The 17,327-nt window shown below is 34.5% G+C and overlaps 1 protein-coding gene across 1 annotated transcript; it reads left to right on the top strand.

Moving 5' to 3' along the window:
* On the top strand, positions 1-2,116 carry LOC115993822 (cytochrome P450 CYP736A12-like). The gene is made up of 2 exons (XM_031117801.1): positions 1-924; positions 1,323-2,116. The coding sequence occupies exons 1-2, from the start codon at positions 43-45 to the stop codon at positions 1,935-1,937; spliced, it is 1,497 nt and encodes a 498-aa protein (XP_030973661.1). The 5' UTR covers positions 1-42; the 3' UTR covers positions 1,938-2,116.
* The last annotated feature ends 15,211 nt before the right edge of the window (positions 2,117-17,327 follow it).

Below are 17,327 nucleotides of genomic sequence, written 5' to 3'. Positions count from 1 at the left end.
AACAGAGCTTGCCTTCTCCACCCAGAGCGCTCAGCCTTAAAAATGCCCACCATGGCTTGGACATGGACCATACTCTCACTTGTTTTGCTTGCTTATATCCTAGTACAATGGAAAAGCAAAACCAAGAGGAAGAAATTACCTCCTGGTCCAAGAGGGTTCCCTATCTTTGGGAACCTTCATATGTTAGGAGAATTCCCTCATCAAGATCTTCATCAACTAGCTCAAAAACACGGTCCTATCATGCATTTGCGCTTAGGGATGGTACCTACCATTGTTGTCTCGTCCCCTCAAGCTGCCAAGCTATTCCTTAAAACACATGACCTTGTTTTTGCTAGTAGACCACCTAATGAGGCTTCAAAGCACATCTCTTATGAGCAAAAGAGCTTGGCCTTTGCTCCATATGGTTCTTATTGGCGCAACATACGTAAGATGTGCACCCTTGAATTACTTAGCAACCTCAAAATCAATTCTTTCAAATCCATGAGAAAAGCAGAGCTTGACCTGTTGATTAAGTTCATTCAAGAGGCAGCACATGAACATGTTGCTGTTGATCTCAGTGCCAAGGTTTCATCTCTCAGCGCAGATATGAGTTGCCGTTTGGTGTTTGGGAAGAAGTACATGGACAAGGAGTTTGATGAGAGGGGATTCAAGTCTGTAATCCAAGAGGGTATGCAGCTAACCGCAACTCCTAACTTAGGTGATTATATTCCTTATGTTGCACTCCTTGACCTTCAAGGGCTAACTCAGCGCATGAAGGCTGTGGGTAAGATCTTTGATGCCTTTTTGGAGAAGACCATTGATGAGCATGTCCAATCCAAGGATGAAAGTAAGACCAAGGACTTTGTTGATGTCATGTTGGGCTTCATGGGATCTGAGGAATCTGAGTACCGAATTGAACGGCCCAATATCAAAGCTATTATCTTGGTAATTATTCAAAGAACTTACATGATATTAGTAAGGAGTCAAACACATCATATATCAAATCGTTAAATTAATAATATAGTCAAAACTGATTCTTTATGTTTGTGTCGAATTAATTGTATTAGGGGAAAAAAAACGATTCTATATGTTTGTGTAGAATTCAATTATGTACCAAATATAATCTTGTGTATACAACATGATCTCTAATTATTTTTTATTTATACTATCCTACTATCTACTTAAACACTAATTTTTATAAGAATTAATCAAGTTGAAGCTAAAGCGGCATCATTTGCTAGAATCAAAATTTAATTCTAGTGTAGTTTCTTTACTAGTCGATCCCAATAATTTTGGGATTAAGACTTGTTTGTTGTGATTTTCTAACAATGATTTTCTTACAGGATATGCTTGCCGCCTCAATGGACACTTCAGCAACAGCAATTGATTGGATGCTCACGGAACTAATCAGGCATCCTCGTATAATGAAGAAAGTCCAAAAGGAGTTGGAAAATGTGGTGGGCTTAGAGAGGATGGTAGATGAATCTGACTTGGATAGCTTGGAGTACTTGGACATGGTTGTAAAAGAAACCATGAGGCTACATCCAGTAGCACATTTGTTGATACCTCATGAGTCATTGGAAGATTGCACTATCAATGATTACCACATACCTCGTAAGTCTAGACTCTTAATAAATGTATGGGCAATTGGGAGAGACCCAAGTGTTTGGACTGAGCCAGATAAGTTTAATCCAGAGAGATTTGTTGGGAGTAACATAGATCTTAGAGGACATGACTTTGAGCTTATCCCATTTGGGTCTGGGAGAAGAAGCTGTCCAGGAATGCAATTGGGTCTAACTGTGGTTCGGCTAGTGTTAGCACAACTTGTTCATTGCTTTGATTGGGAGCTTCCTAATGACATGTTGCCAACGGAGTTGGACATGACCGAAGAGTTTGGTCTCACAACTCCTAGAGCCAAGCACCTACTTGCTATTCCTACTTATCGCCTTCACAAGTGATAATGTGTTCTTTTTGGTTTTTGTTGTCTAGACTACTAATTAAAGTGCCAGTATGAATGTCTAGATTTGTGGTTGTTTACTTCTACTGCATTTGCTCATTTTGTGGATCATATTTTCTGCTGTACATACCTATCATTTACAACTCTATAAGCCACCATATAACTGGTGTTCCTTACTCATGGAAAAGTGTGGAAGAATTAATTAACCTTGATTTTACATCAATTAATTTTGAGGTTTGTTTTACTGTTCCTCTTATGAATGGAAAAATTATATATAATTGTGAATAAAAATACAGCATAAAGCGAAAGTACAATCGTATAACAATACAAAAATTTACGTGAAAATTCCTTCTCAAAAAAAATTACGGGATAAATTCTAAATAATTTCACTATATTAAATTAAGATTACAACACTTAAAAGATACAATTTAAGCAAAAAAATTCTCTTTTTATTTTCACTCACTTCTTTCTTACTGTATATCTCTCACAATTTTCTCTTACTCTCCATTTTTCTTTTCTTTTCTTTTTTACTTGCTCTCACTCACGCAGTTCTGTCCTCACTCTCATTTGCTGGGACTTCTCCTCTCTTCTTTACCCCAAATGGCCGAATGGCCTTCCCCTTTTTATTTCTTTCACCTTTTCTTCTTTTCTTCCTTCCACAGCCTTCACATCTCTCATTGGCCGAATGGCCTTTGCTTGTTTCTCTTCTTTTGTCTTCAGCGTGTCCAACACTCTTTGGTTCACTTCTCGTTAAGAGAAGTCAGACTTTTCACTAGTCATGGAAGACAAGAGTGGCATGCTCATTAAATGAGCTCTTGAAAAATCATGTGGACTGGACTCATGGTGCAGTGCACCCAACATCTTATACAACCGTACACGCATGTGAGAAGATCAAAATGTAGACTGAGGTGGAGTTTGGATCCACGTCCTGCGTCTACGTTTTCAGTAATCATGTGGACTGGACTCATGGTGCAGTGCACTTTGAACCACATCAACAACTATACCATTTTCATTATATTTTTTTTGTATTTATCTAACAATTTAAAAATAATTTCTATCAGTTTTAAAATACTAAAAAATATAAAATAAATTTCATCCCTATCTCCACCATAAAGCCTACTTCTTATCTATATCTTTCTCTCAACTCATCATCTTCCTCTTCTCCCAAAAAAAAAAAAGAAACACACATCATCTTTCCACCAAACAAATTGTTAATGTTTCTCCTATTAATGACTTCACCATTAAATCTTAATTGCCTTAAATTCAACAATCAATTCTCTTTCTCTCTCCCTCTCTTTTTGACTTATCATCTCCTTATTTTATGGTTTATGCTAGATTTTTTTTTACAATGTTGTAATACAGTGTTTTTTTTTTTTTTTTCCACTTTTTAATTTTTAGTCTTTTTCTTTATATTCATGTTTACAATTTTTCTATACATAATTACATTTTAACCATTAAAATTGTTTGTGTCTAAAAAATTGGAATGCATTTTATTAATTTAGTACATGTGAAACAATTAAGCTCTTTTTTTTCTTTTTTGGTTTGGTAATGTTTTGTTTTGTATTGTCTGTTATTTGATTTAGTACATGTGAAACAATTAAGCTCTTTTTTTTCTTTTTTGGTTTGGTAATGTTTTGTTTTGTATTGTGTGTTATTATGTCTGGATTCCATAGATAGAAAATAAATACTAGTAGTTTTAATGGTTCTTTTTTTTTTTAAATCTATGGCAAACTAACCTTTCTCCTAGCCTCCTCCACAATAAAAATCATTTAATGCATTGATGTTAATGTTAAGGTATTTGTTCATCAATATTAGCCCAATTAAAGGAGCTTTCTTAACAGACCGGCCAATAAAGAGTTTTTTTTTTTCTTTAGAAGTGTCAAATAAAGAAGTTAATAATTGATTAAGGTAAGGAAGTCATTAATTAACACATGGCAACCATTTTAAAATAGCTTCTCTCCCCATCAAAACGTTCATTTGCCTCCTTTTGTATTTAAAACCCACTGATTTAATTTTTTTTTTTTTATATAAATTTTGAATTGCTCTCTTTCCACCCCATAAGTCACCAAATTACAAATAGAATTGGAAACTCCCTTTGAGTTCAGTTTTTTCTTTTCTTCCCCCTCAACTTCTTTGCTTTTCAGCTACAAATTTTATGGTTTGTGCTATATATATATATATATATATATATTATATATATTTTTTTTTTTTTTTTTATGATGTCGTAATACATTGTTTCTTTTTTCTTTTTTCCAATTGTGAATTGTTAGTCTATTTCTTTATATTCATGTTTAAAATTTTCCTATGCATAATTGCATTTTAACCATTAAAATAGTCTAAAAAATTGGAATGCGTTTTATTAATTTAGTACATGATCATTTCCCTCCCATTTATTTATTTTATTTCCTGAATGGCTTTGTTATTTGTTCTATTTATGTCTACTATATAAATTCGTGTATTCTAAATCTATGCTAACTTCTAACTTCTTAGGATACTTTGGAAGAAAAAACAAAATCTTCTACATATTATGATCAATAGGTATGGAGCATATGGTGTTCCTCTTTTTCTTTGTATTTGAGATTATAACTTAGCTTTGTATGGTTTCTCATTAATTTTACGATGTAAATAACTTTACAGCAAGTCATACATACTAATGTTTTTTTTTTTTTCAAAGATCTAATCTCTAATTCTTACCATTTATCATCTCAAAAAAATAAATTCTTACCAATTATAATTTTTAAGGAAACAACTCTTGGGATGCTTACAATGTTTAACTATTGCTTTACATTTTCCACGATAATACTAATATCCATTACTCTTACTTGAAGCATATACCTCGATGTGATCTCATTCTCACATAAAAAAATTTGGGAAAAAAAATAATGAATATGGAAAGTCTCTAATTTTCCATAAACCAATATGGTAGTCCAAAAGTTCTCTATTCAAACTTGCTATTATGTTACCACATTTAATTCGATGAGTTTATACACACACACACACACACATAAACGCCCATATATGCAACTTAGCAGTTACAAGTACAATTTTTAATTACCAAAATATACAAGGTCTCTTCCTCTTCTCTAACATTTCCCCTCCCAAGACACTTATGTATCATTTATACCTTTTCCCCTTCCCTTATACATATATATATATGGTGAAAAACACATTTTAGTCCCTATATTTTCAGACAATTCCCATTTTAGTCCCTACATTTTATTTTTACCGCTTTTAGTCCCTATCCTGAAAAACGCTTCCCGTTTTGGTCCCTACCGTTACTCATTTAATAGAAATATCCTACGTGATAAACAATCCAATAGTAAATGCTGACGTGTCTATTAAAATAATATTTAAAAAAGCCATGTCAAATAAAAGTAATATTAAAAAATGCCACGTCAGCAATTTAATTTTTGAAAAAAGCCAAATCAGATAAAAATAATATAAAATTTTCTAACCTAATTATTTAAAAAAAAAAAAGAAAAGAAATTAGTTAAATTAAATTTTTTTTCCTTTTTTTTGGAAGAACATGAAGAACGTTCTAGAAGATGTTTCCCATTCCTCTTTCTCTATTCACAGTTCTCCATCTCTCCCTCTATATCTCTCTTCTACGTTTCCCATTCCACTTTCTCTATTCACAGCATGTTTCGCTCATCTATCTCTTCTCATCTGACAAAGTTTTGGTTCAATCGAATCGATGGTTGCTGGGTTTTAGTGGTGGCGTTTCGGTTGTAGAGTTGAATCGGTGGCCGGCTTTGGTGGTGGGTTTTTTTCGGTGTTTGCTGGATTTTAGTGGTGGCGTTTCGGTGGTGGGTTTCAATTGTGGAGTTGAATCGGTGGCCGGCTTTGGTGGTGGGTTTTTTCGGTGTTTGCTGGGTTTTAGTGGTGGCATTTCAGTGGTGGGTTTCGATTGTGGAGTTGAATCGGTGGCTAGCTTTGGTGGTGGGTTTTTTTCGGTGTTTGCTAGATCCATTTGGTGGTGGCGTTTCGGTGGTGGGTTTCGGTTGTGGAGTTGAATCGGTGGCCGGCTTTAGTGGTGGGTTTTTTTCGGTGTTTACTGGATCCATTTGGTGGTGGGTTTCGGTGCTTGCTAGGTCTGTTTGGTGGTTGGGTTTCGTGATGGTCTTTTTGGTAGTTGGGTTTTGTTGGTAGCCGGGTTTTGGTGGTGGCTGGGTTCTGTTCGATGTGGTGGTGGTCATGCCGGGTTTCGTTACGCTTTCTCTAAGATCTTATTCAGGCTTCGCTGGGTTTGGTTGTGCATGGAGGCCGAAAATCTGGGTTTAGTTTTGTGTTTTTTGTGTTTGGTTTCAAAGCATAAGAAAATCTTGTTGAATGTTTGTGTTTCGTAAATTTTTATGGGCATATCTTTTTATTTTGTAAATCTGAGTGATTTTATGGTTTTGGTTGCTAAGAAAATGCAAGAAAAGAAAAGTAAATTTTTAATTTTTAATTTTCTAGGCAAGCTTAGTTGGGGAAGAAAAATGAAGAACATGTTCTTCATGTTCTTCCAAAAAAAAGGAAAAAAATTTAATTTAACTAATTTCTTTTCTTTTTTTAAAAAATAATTAGGTTAGAAATTTTTATATTATTTTTATCTGATTTGGCTTTTTTCAAAAATTATATTGCTGACATGGCATTTTTTAATATTATTTTTATCTGACGTGGCTTTTTTTAATATTATTTTAATAGACACGTCAGCATTTACTGTTGGACTGTTTGCCACGTAGGATATTTCTGTTAAATGAGTAACGGCAGAGACCAAAACGGAAAGAGTTTTTCAGGATAAGGACTAAAAGCGGTAAAAATAAAATGTAGGGACTAAAATGAGAATCGCCTGAAAATGTAGGGACTAAGATGTGCTTTTCGCCTATATATATATATATATATATATTCTCTTTTTATCTCTTTTAAAACCAATAAGCTTAGTATTTGTGATGGAAAAATTTTAATTATCAGTACATGTTTATTTTTTATATCTACTACATATCAAAGGTACCTCTCTCTCTCTCTCTCTCTCTCTCTCTCTCTCTCTCTCTCTCTTATTTAGATTTCTCTATAATCTTGACATTCTATTTGTTTTAATGCTTTATGATAGGCATTTTACAAGTTCTAGAAGTTCTTGGATTAATTAGAATGGAGAAAGTTAATGTATGAAGATTGATAAGTATTGTCAAGATAATAACAATAGTTTTTTATGTTAGTAAAGCAATTTGAATAGCATAGCTTAAATGATAAATGGTTGTTAGGTTGTCTATATGCTGGTATTACTAATCAAATTCTCTTACATTATTTCACTTTTTGTATTACTAAAATTTTTTTTACTTTCACATAGGTCACACTTTTTAGCAAGTTTTCCTAACCATATATATACAGTCATCTACTTGGATGATTTCCTTAGCAATTCTACAATCATCAATCCATTACTCTTGTAGTATAATTATAGATTATTGCATTGTTTGTTGACACGTGATAATTTATAATTCAAGATCTTTTCCTACTATTTTCTTGGCTAATTTGTTAAAATTTAGAAATTGTGTTTGGCTTCATCTTGCTAGGTTCTTTTTTCATGATCATTGGTTTATATGCTGTGAGTTGGGCTAAAGTTAAAGACCTAGGAGAGATCAAACAAGATACAGTTGTACAACTACTACATGAATCTTTTAGAGAACATGAGTATTAAATGTATAAATTTTTCAGTAGCTTAACATAATGAGGTGATTCCATGGTATAAAAAAACAAATATGGACATGTATAAACAATTATATCATGAATACGTTTGCTTTTATCTACCCCTTTTATGTTTTTTATTGATTGACTAAAATCAACTACACATTTAGCTTCTTCTTAAAAGAAAAAAAAATACTACACATTTAGCTTCCTTAGTTTTTCAAAAATTTTAAATTGTGTATAAAGGAAAAATATAAATCAATATATGTTTTGGGGAGAAATTTTTTTGTAATAGTTGATTCTCATATATGAGTTTAGTGATTATCAAAATATAAATTGTTATAACTTTGTTTAATAGTTCTTATGCAAAAAAATGAAAACAAAGTTTGAAGAAATTGCTCATTAACATCTCCAAAAATGTAAAATAATGTTAGCTTTTATATGAAATCATCAAGATTCATTTTCATGTTCTAATAAAAATTATACATTCTCTTTTTTTTTTTCTTTTTTTTTTATTGTGTTGCATTTTGGTGCATATCTCACCATATTATAACGTATTACAAAATATTTTGTCATATATATTAATTAAAAATAAAACGCAACATGTTTCCTTGGCAAAAATATATATATACAAAAAATCAAGATATAGACTTCTATAGTTACCGAATATATATTATATATATTATAGTGTAATTACATTATTGTGAGATGGGTTTGGGACTATTATTTATAAGTCTTAACCACTATTTTCATTTTTTACTTAACATAAGAGAATATGATGTCAAAAATTTCCACATATCGCGCGGGTCTACGACTAGTTAAAATAATACTTGAATGATAAAATTCATTATTTCTTAACAATTTAACAAATGGGATAACTAGTAGTTTATGATTGTATTGAGCTAAGTGGTCCTAAGTTTGAAGGAGATTGTTTCTCAAAAAGAAGAAAGATAAAAAAAAAAAAAAAAAAAAAAGGTTTGTAAGAGTGGGTTAAACTAATGGTTTCCAATTTTAGACAATTGATTAATTTCTCTCTTTTCGCTATAGAAATGTTAGACCTAGTGATTATCAAACGTTAGAACTACTAAATATAAGATTTGTGGGATCAAAAGAAAAAATAAATTATAAATAAAACTATAAGAATTGCAATTAACTCAAGACCCAAATTAACTATATACAAGAACAAAGGAAGAGGCGAGGAATATATATATTTATATATATATATATATATATATAGAGAGAGAGAGAGAGAGAGAGAGAGAGAGAGAGAGAGAGAGAGAGAGAGAGAGAGAGAGAGAGAGAGAGAGAGATTGGATTCAAGTTATACCTAGTATAACTCTAAATAATGTTACACAACACAATGATTTGTTATAAAATTCATATTTTGGAAATCCTACCGTTGAATTACATGTTCTATGAATTTATATTTTCTTAACATTCATGTCAATTGGATGTTATTTACCTTTCGATCCATAAAGTCATCTTTTAAGCATTATTTTAAATTACAAAAACTTGAATTTAAACAATTAATTGATGACATGGATATCAATTTTTAATCACCTTGAAATTTTACAAGCATGGAGAAGATATGAAGTAATATAATTTAACAATGGATTTAAGTTACACATGGTATAACTTTAAACAATGTTACACCACTCAATATTTTTTTATGTGAGAGACCGCGCCCCCGGCCCGTTTTTAGGATATCAAGCCAAACCCACGTGAATTGGTAGAGTCGTGTTATTGCCTCTCAAAATGAAGGTTCGACTAGTTATATTTCCCCTTTAGATTAAGGGTTTTATAATGAAGTCGCCACTTATTTAATTATTGGGACAAATAAGAAAACCAAAATTAAAAAATTCCTCATTTTATTAATTTTCAATTGAATTTACATTAATCATAGAAAAATTACATGGCTTTAGTTCTAGATACAATCTAAGATAAAGTATATGGCTTTGTTCCCTATTTACAATCTAAAAATTGAAAATTACAAGGATAAACATTGATCTATCAACCTTTGATCTAAGTTCAGAGGCTATGTTACAAGGTGGGAAGGTGTTAGGCACTCACCTTGCTCGATGAAACCGGTCTTCTAGACAATAGTGGCCAACATTCATATCACATCATCCAATATGTTATAAATCAATTTGCATGTTGAATTTAAAGTGTGTGCATGTGATAAACCCTAATTCAATTTCTTAAGCATTTCATTTGGATTGAAAAATAAATTCTAGTGAATGTGTGTGGATGGTGATATCCTAGATTCAATAATTTAAAAGAATTATTAAACAAACATATTTTTCATGTTTTTTATGTGGATTTAAGATCGAAACTAATATTATGCATGAACATATGATGAACAACCAAAAACATGTGAAGAACATATAAGAACAATTAAGAGCATTCAAAGGAATTTAAATTATTATTATCATGCTTTAATCTTAAACTCTCATCATGGCAACAAAAAAAAAAAAAATCAATTAGGGAAAGGGATTATACCTTCATGCAAAATTCATATAGTGGAGGAGGAGACTCTTGAGGGAGGTCCTAAGGGTGGAGAAAAAGAAGAGTTAGGAGAGGAAGAGTGAGTCTCACTCAATACCTTGAGTCTCAAGAGGACCAAGATATGACAAAACTACTCAACTTCCTAGAACTTAAGAGAGGAGAAGAGAGGGGAGTTTTGTGTGCCCTTTAGAATGGAGGAGAGAGGGGTTTATATAGGAGTGGTTGAAGAAATATAAATAGAAGGTCATTTAATGAGGGTTGACAAAGAATCATGAACCTAAACCTCATTTTAGCTTTTGAGAAAATCTGGTGCATTAAATGTAGAGATTGGTGGGAATGAGGAGCAAGCAAAATTCGGTTTTCTCGTAGCTGCTGTAACAGCCTGTAGAGCCAACTTCAAAAAATCATATCTTACTCAATTCTGATCAAAATTGTCTCATTCTTGTGCTCAAATTGAAGCCCCAGATGTCTAGTTTCTGGTAAAATTAATCTTATTCATAGATTCAAAATATTCTGAGAGATATCAATGAAATGGTGAGTAGAGGTCATTTGTTTGAAAACAATTTCAGCACAATTAGCATTAATAGGTCTCAAATTAGTTTCCAATTAACATTAATAGGCTCTAATCACTCCCATTTTAGACCTAATTAGTTCCAAATTTACCCTAACTAAAAGATAATTGCACAAATTACTCATTGAATGATTAATGTTTAACTATATAGTTAATTAGGTGTGTGCAACTTTACCATAAAATGTAGTCCTGACCAATCAAATTATGACACATCATTAATCTCAAATTGATTATACTTATAATCAGTTGAAATCAATTGTTCATAATCACATATAGTCGGACTCAATTTGTGATAGTGCATCTCAGCCATTAAAACTTAATTTGATGATAACTTTTAATCTGGGCGTCCGATTAGGGCTTGTAACCAGTCGATTTGATCATTACATCAAGATCATTTTGGTGAAATAAGATTAAGGATCTAATGAACAGAATAAAGAGGCAAATTTTCAATGTGAAATTACCCTTTTACCCTACATGTGAGGTTAAATGCGGGTTGCAAAATGGGGTATCAACATTTTAATTGGATGTGAATTTGACAAATCCACCGTTAGATTACATTACTTCATATATTCTCCATACTTGAAAATTTTCAAGGTGATCAAAGATTAATATCCATGTCATCAATCAATTATTTAAATTCAAGTTTTTGTAGTTTAAAATTATGCATAAAAGATGAGTTTATTGATTGAATGGTAAATAACATCCAATTGACATGAAAATTAGCATGAATATTAAAAACATATAGAACATGCAATTCAATGGTAAAATTTTCAAAATATAAATTCTATTACAAGTTATTAGGTGGTGTAATATTACTTAGAGTTACACTTGATGTAACTTGAACCCAACCTCCTCTCTCTCTCTCTCTCTCTCTCTCTCTCTCTCTCTCTCTCTCTCTCTCTCTCTATATATATATATATATATATATATAAGTCAATAACATGACAGCAATAAGTCAAAAACATTGAAAAGTATTATATGATAGAGATCAAATTTGTAGCATAACTTTTATAGGATAGAGTTATCATCATTGGTGTGGATATATATGGATCAAGTTGTTAATCGTAAGCAGACTATTTTGATTACTTGACATGCTTATTGGAAAGTTACAGAATAAGCAGGACTTGGAGCCTACAAGAACATGTGCATTGTGGATAACATGTTTATAAAGTGTAAACAGATATATAGACTCTGATGTCAACATGCAATGTAATGAACATTTTTCATTTGCAAAAACTAAAAAAAGATGCTGATATTTCAAAATAGCGGAAAAACTAGTCAAATTCAAGAAATAGAAAGAAAAAAATCCCAATAACTTAAATTTTTGAAGCAATCAGTTATTTAATATAATATCAGAGTAAAAGGTTTTAATTTCAAAAAATTGTTTTCTTCACTTTACCTTTCATTTAAAATTCTACGTGTGGGCCAAAACTGGTAATTATTTTTGTATGTATGTCGATATATTTTTTTTTTAATTATTTTTATCTTTGTTTGTGCGTGTACGTGCATTTATTAATTAAATTTTTTTTTTTTTTACTTTTATCACAATTAATAGTAGACCAGCATGATACGTGAAAAAATTTAACTTTATTATTATTATTTTTTTTTTTTTTGGTTGTTGAGTGAAAAATGAAAATAGTAGATACGACCTATAAGCGTTAGCTACAAATCATTCTAAAATGATGTGATTATTTTCTAATTAACAAAGTATAATTGATAACCTAATATAATATATTAGATTTTCTTAATTAAGCTATCTATTTTTGTTATTAAAGTGTTTTAATTTTTTTTTTTTCAAGGAAACATAATACATTTTACATTCAACATTCAAGGAAACTTGAAGGAAGTGGACGTAATAGACTAAAGTTGACCGAATGGACCGAATAGACTGAAAGCACTTTGTTTATGGGAAGGTCTATTGGATTTGTGGGGAGTGGAACAGTAACTTCTCGGGCCTAAAGCCCAAGAAGCAATTGGGCCACGGGAAAGAATTAGGCCTAGCCTTTGTTTTGAAAGGAAGGATCAATGGGTAATAAACCATGAAAGAAGGAAAGCTGGGTCATCCCAAATATTGTGGAAACAATAAGTGACACAAGAGATTAGTTCCTGTGGAAAAAGTAAGGTGCCACCTTACCTAAGGTATGGTGCGCGAATGATTCACGTGTGATTTCTAGGAGATTCCTAGGATCACAGAAAAGTTCCGGAACATACAAGAAGGTTGAAGATCTTTACCTCCACATTAATGATGGGGCTCTTACCTCACCTCTACGCATTAAATACAAGTAAGACAGCTTGAACAATACAAACAACCCCCAAAAGTCAGAGTTCCAGGATAAGGGAGGGGAGGAATCTGATAAAGTTGAGAAAAATATCCCTAAGGCTCTAGCAGGCAACAAGATAGTTGTAGTGATAAGAGCAAGAATTGAAACTATAAAAGGGGGAGGAGAGGTAAAAGAATGGGGATCTGGAAAAAAGAAGGAAAAAGGAACATAGAGAAGAAAAATCAATAAGAGAGAGAGAGAGAGAGAGAGAGTAAAGATAATACCGCAGGAACGTGAAAGTTATCTATTGTAATACCTAGGTTGAAATTGTAATATTTGAGTTGAGAGAAATCAATTGCTTAAGTTTCCAATTATGGAGTGTTTTTGCCTTATGTTTACTTATTTGTTGGTTAATTGAATAATTTGAGTGTGAATCCGTGAAGGACTCCACGGGGGCAAGTTTTTGCAACCCCACAATTGGCGTCGTCTGTGGGGAATACTCTACTAAGCAGAAGACTCAAGAGTTGGTTTGTTCTAGACTATGGGGAACCAATCACGGAGTGGTCCCACTCATCTAGAGCAACCTAGCATTTCAGAAGAATCTGTTCATGTGGATCGACATGTGATATCCAAAGCTCATAAAGAGAATCAACGACAACCTAGCGCACCTCCGCAAGGAGAAGGGACTGCTACCAATACAGAAGGTCTGTCCTACTATAATAGGGATGGAAAGGTGGAAAGGTTAAGAGAGCAGGTGACGTTGCTGTAGAGGAACACCAAGAAGGATAAGGAGTTGCTCCGTCGTAAAGACAAAGAGCTTCATAATTGGAAAGGACCAAGTCCGGCACGCAGTCACTCTCGAGCAGATGAACGCATGTTGGATGCTAGGAATAGGAAGCGTGATAGGAAATCACCCCCTCCCCATGGAGAGCGAGAGCAGTCTCCGCACAGTGAAAGGACAGTCTCTCCACCTCACCACAAGAATAGAAAGAGAGAGCAAGATAGGGAGAAGCATAAAGGACCAGTTCCTCAACCCTCGTCAACCCTTCAATCTTAAGTCCCCGCAATGCCAAAGGTTCTCAGAAGAGATTGAGAAAACTAATTCACCATAAAGATTCACAAGGCCAACTTTCACTATTTATGATGGGAAAACGGATCTCGTGGAACATGTCAATCATTATAACCAAAGCATGGTCATATATTCTTAAAACGAGGCTCTGATGTGTAAAATTTTTCCTTTAAGCCTGGGGCCAATAGCTATAAGATGGTTCGATGGGCTGGAAAAAGGGTCTATCTGAGGATATGATGAGCTAATCAGAGTGTTCGGAGCGAGATTTGTGACGTGTAGTAGGACCCCGAAGCCTTTCGCCTCACTCCCCTCATTGGCAATGAAGAAAGGTGAAACCCTCAGAGCTTATTTGGATCATTACTGTGAATTATACAACCAGATCGAGGGAGATAACAAGGGAATTGCTACAAGTACCTTCAAGGTAGAGCTCCCCATCGATTCCAACTTAAGGGCTTCGCTAGCTTTAAAGCCAGTCACGGATATGAATAAATTAATGGAGTGGGTGGAATATAAAAGGTTAGAGGATGACCAGTTGCAAGATAAGGCTAAAACAAAAGCACCCATCATAGAGAAGAAAAAGGTTAAGGTAGATCAAGCTCCCCAACCTCGAAATCAAAGCGTTCAGAGCAAGATTTATGAAGTGCAGTAGGACCCCAAAAGCCTTTCGCCTCACTCCTCTCATTGTCAATGAAGAAAGGCAAAACCCTCAGAGCTTATTCGGATCGTTACTGGGAATTATACAACGAGATCAGGGAAGATAATGGGGGAATTGCTGCAAGTACCTTCAAGGTAGGGCTCCCCATCAATTCCAACTTAAGGGCTTCGCTGGCTTTGAAGCCAGTCATGGATATGAATAAATTAATGGAGTAGGTGGAGGAGTATAAGAGGTTAGAGGATGACCAGTTGCAAGATAAGGCTAAAACAAAAGCACCCATCATAGAGAAGAAAGAAATTAAGGTAGATCAAGCTCCTCAACCTTAAAGGGACTTCTTCTCTCAAGCTCAGAAGATGAGGCTCGAAATGGTTAGTTCATTGTACAAAGAGCCTATATACCAGATTATGGAAAAAATAAAGAATGAGTCATACTTCTGCTAGCCGAACAAGATGAGTGGGGATGTTACGAGAAGAAACTAGAGCCTTTACTGCTCATATCATCGAGTCTGGGGGCATACAACTAAGGATTACCAAACCTTAAAGGACCACTTGCACCAGCTTGAAAAGGTAGATTATTTGGGAGAATAATTAGTACAGGAAGATTCTCGTCTGCAAGACCTGAAAGGGGCAACCACTTCAAGAACTTCAACACCAACTCGAGGGCTCATAGAGGTAATACACGTGGTTAGGAAGCAAGCGGAGACTATGAGAACTCCACTGAGGATATTGACCGTGAACTCAGCTTCTGACTCAGAATTAGAAGGCCCTATACCTAAAAAGAGATGTTGGGAGGACAAATGCATTGGCTTTACAAGAAAGGACCTTATGGATACTATTCGTCCCCATGAAGATGTGTTGGTAGTTACACTGCGAATTAGGGGCTTTGATGTAAAAAGGGTTATGATAGATCAAGGAAGAGGAGCAAAAATAATGTACCCTGGTCTATATGAAGGGATAGGACTAACCCCTGAAGATTTGACAGAGTATAACAGCCCCTTGGTGGCCTTTGATGGAAGTATTGTTCTGCCAGCTGGACAAGTGACTCTTCCTGTGGAAGTGGAAGGAAGAAAGGAAATGGTCCACTTTATAGTAGTGCACTCCTACTCCCCTTATACAGCAATTCTTGGACATCCTTGGATTCACACCATGGGTGTAGTTCCATCTTCTTTACATCAAAAGGTAAAATTCCCCACCGAGCAAGGCATTGCAGAAATACGTGGAAACCAAAGTGTGGCATGTAGATGCCAAATAGCCATTGTAGGGCACAAGAATAAAGGAGAACTTAGACCGACAAATCCCTTGTAGTAGCTATAGTCTCCACCCGAGGACAAATGTGAACAATTGGAGAAAATACACATTGACCTTGGGGATAAGTACTTCCAGCTAGGAGCTAACCTTCCTATCTTGGAAAAAGTAGAATTAATCTTGTTTCTAGTAAGCAATTTGGATGTGTTTGCATGGAGTCCATATGAAGCACCCGGGGTAGATCCCAATTTTATTTGTCATCAGCTTACTGTTGACCCCCAGTGTCCACCAAAAAAGTAAAAACCTCGCAGGTCCTCAGATGTACACGCTGGGGTAGTAAAGAAAGAGGTAGATAGACGCAAAGAAGCTGGGGCAATTAAGGAGATCTTTTATCCCGAGTAGTTAGCTAACACGGTAGTGGTGAAAAGGAAGAATGGAAAGTGGCAAGTATGTGTGGACTTCATGGATCTGAATAAGGCATGTCTGAAAGATCCTTTTCCCTTGCCCAAGATTGATCAGCTTGTTGATGTAACTTTTGGGCACCCTAAGATGAGTTTTCTTGATGCGTTTCAGGGGTACCATTAGATAGCTCTGGCCCCCAAGGACCAGGAGAAAACCTCTTTCATTACACCTACTAGTAATTTTCATTACAAGATCATGCCATTCGATTTGAAGAATGCGGGATCCATTTATCAAAGAATGGTGAACTAGATGTTCAAAAGAGCAATTGGGAAGGAATATGGAGGCTTATATAGATGACATGGTGGTAAAGATTAAGGTCGTGAAAGATCACCTTAAGGATCTCACAGAAACCTTCAAGACATTGTGAAAGCACCGTCTGAATTGAATGCTTCTAAGTGTGCCTTTAAGGTCAGCTAGGGGAAGTTTTTGGGTTATCTGGTGACTCACCAAGGTATAGAAGTTAATCCAGATCAAATTGTAACTTTGCAAAGTTTGAAGTCTCCTAGGAACCCTAAAGAGGTCCGGTGGCTTACTGGGATAACTACGGCTCTTAATTAATTTATCCCACGGTCTACGGATAGGTGCCGACCTTTCTTCCAACTGCTGAAGAAGTGGAAAGGCTTTCAATGGACGGATGAATGCTAGCAAGCATTTGATGAACAAAAGTTGTATTTATCTCGAGCTCCCGTCTTGTCAAGGCTGGTACCTAGAGAAACGTTGTATATGTATTTAGATGTAACTAATCATGCGGTGACTGTTGTTTTGTTAAAGTTAGATCAAGGAGTTCGGAAGCCAATCTTTTTTGTCAGCAAGACTCTTATGGAAGCAGAAACACGTTATCTCCTTTTGGAAAAAGTTGTGTTTGCAATAATTCATGTCGTACAGAGATTGCCCCATTATTTTCAAGCCCATACAATAGTTGTGCTAACCGAGCACCCCTTGCAGGCGTTACTCAGGTGG

This window comes from Quercus lobata, chromosome 6 (genome assembly GCF_001633185.2).
Source record: "Quercus lobata isolate SW786 chromosome 6, ValleyOak3.0 Primary Assembly, whole genome shotgun sequence".
Taxonomy (NCBI): Eukaryota; Viridiplantae; Streptophyta; class Magnoliopsida; order Fagales; family Fagaceae; genus Quercus; species Quercus lobata.
This window is presented reverse-complemented; position numbering and strand designations above follow the sequence as displayed.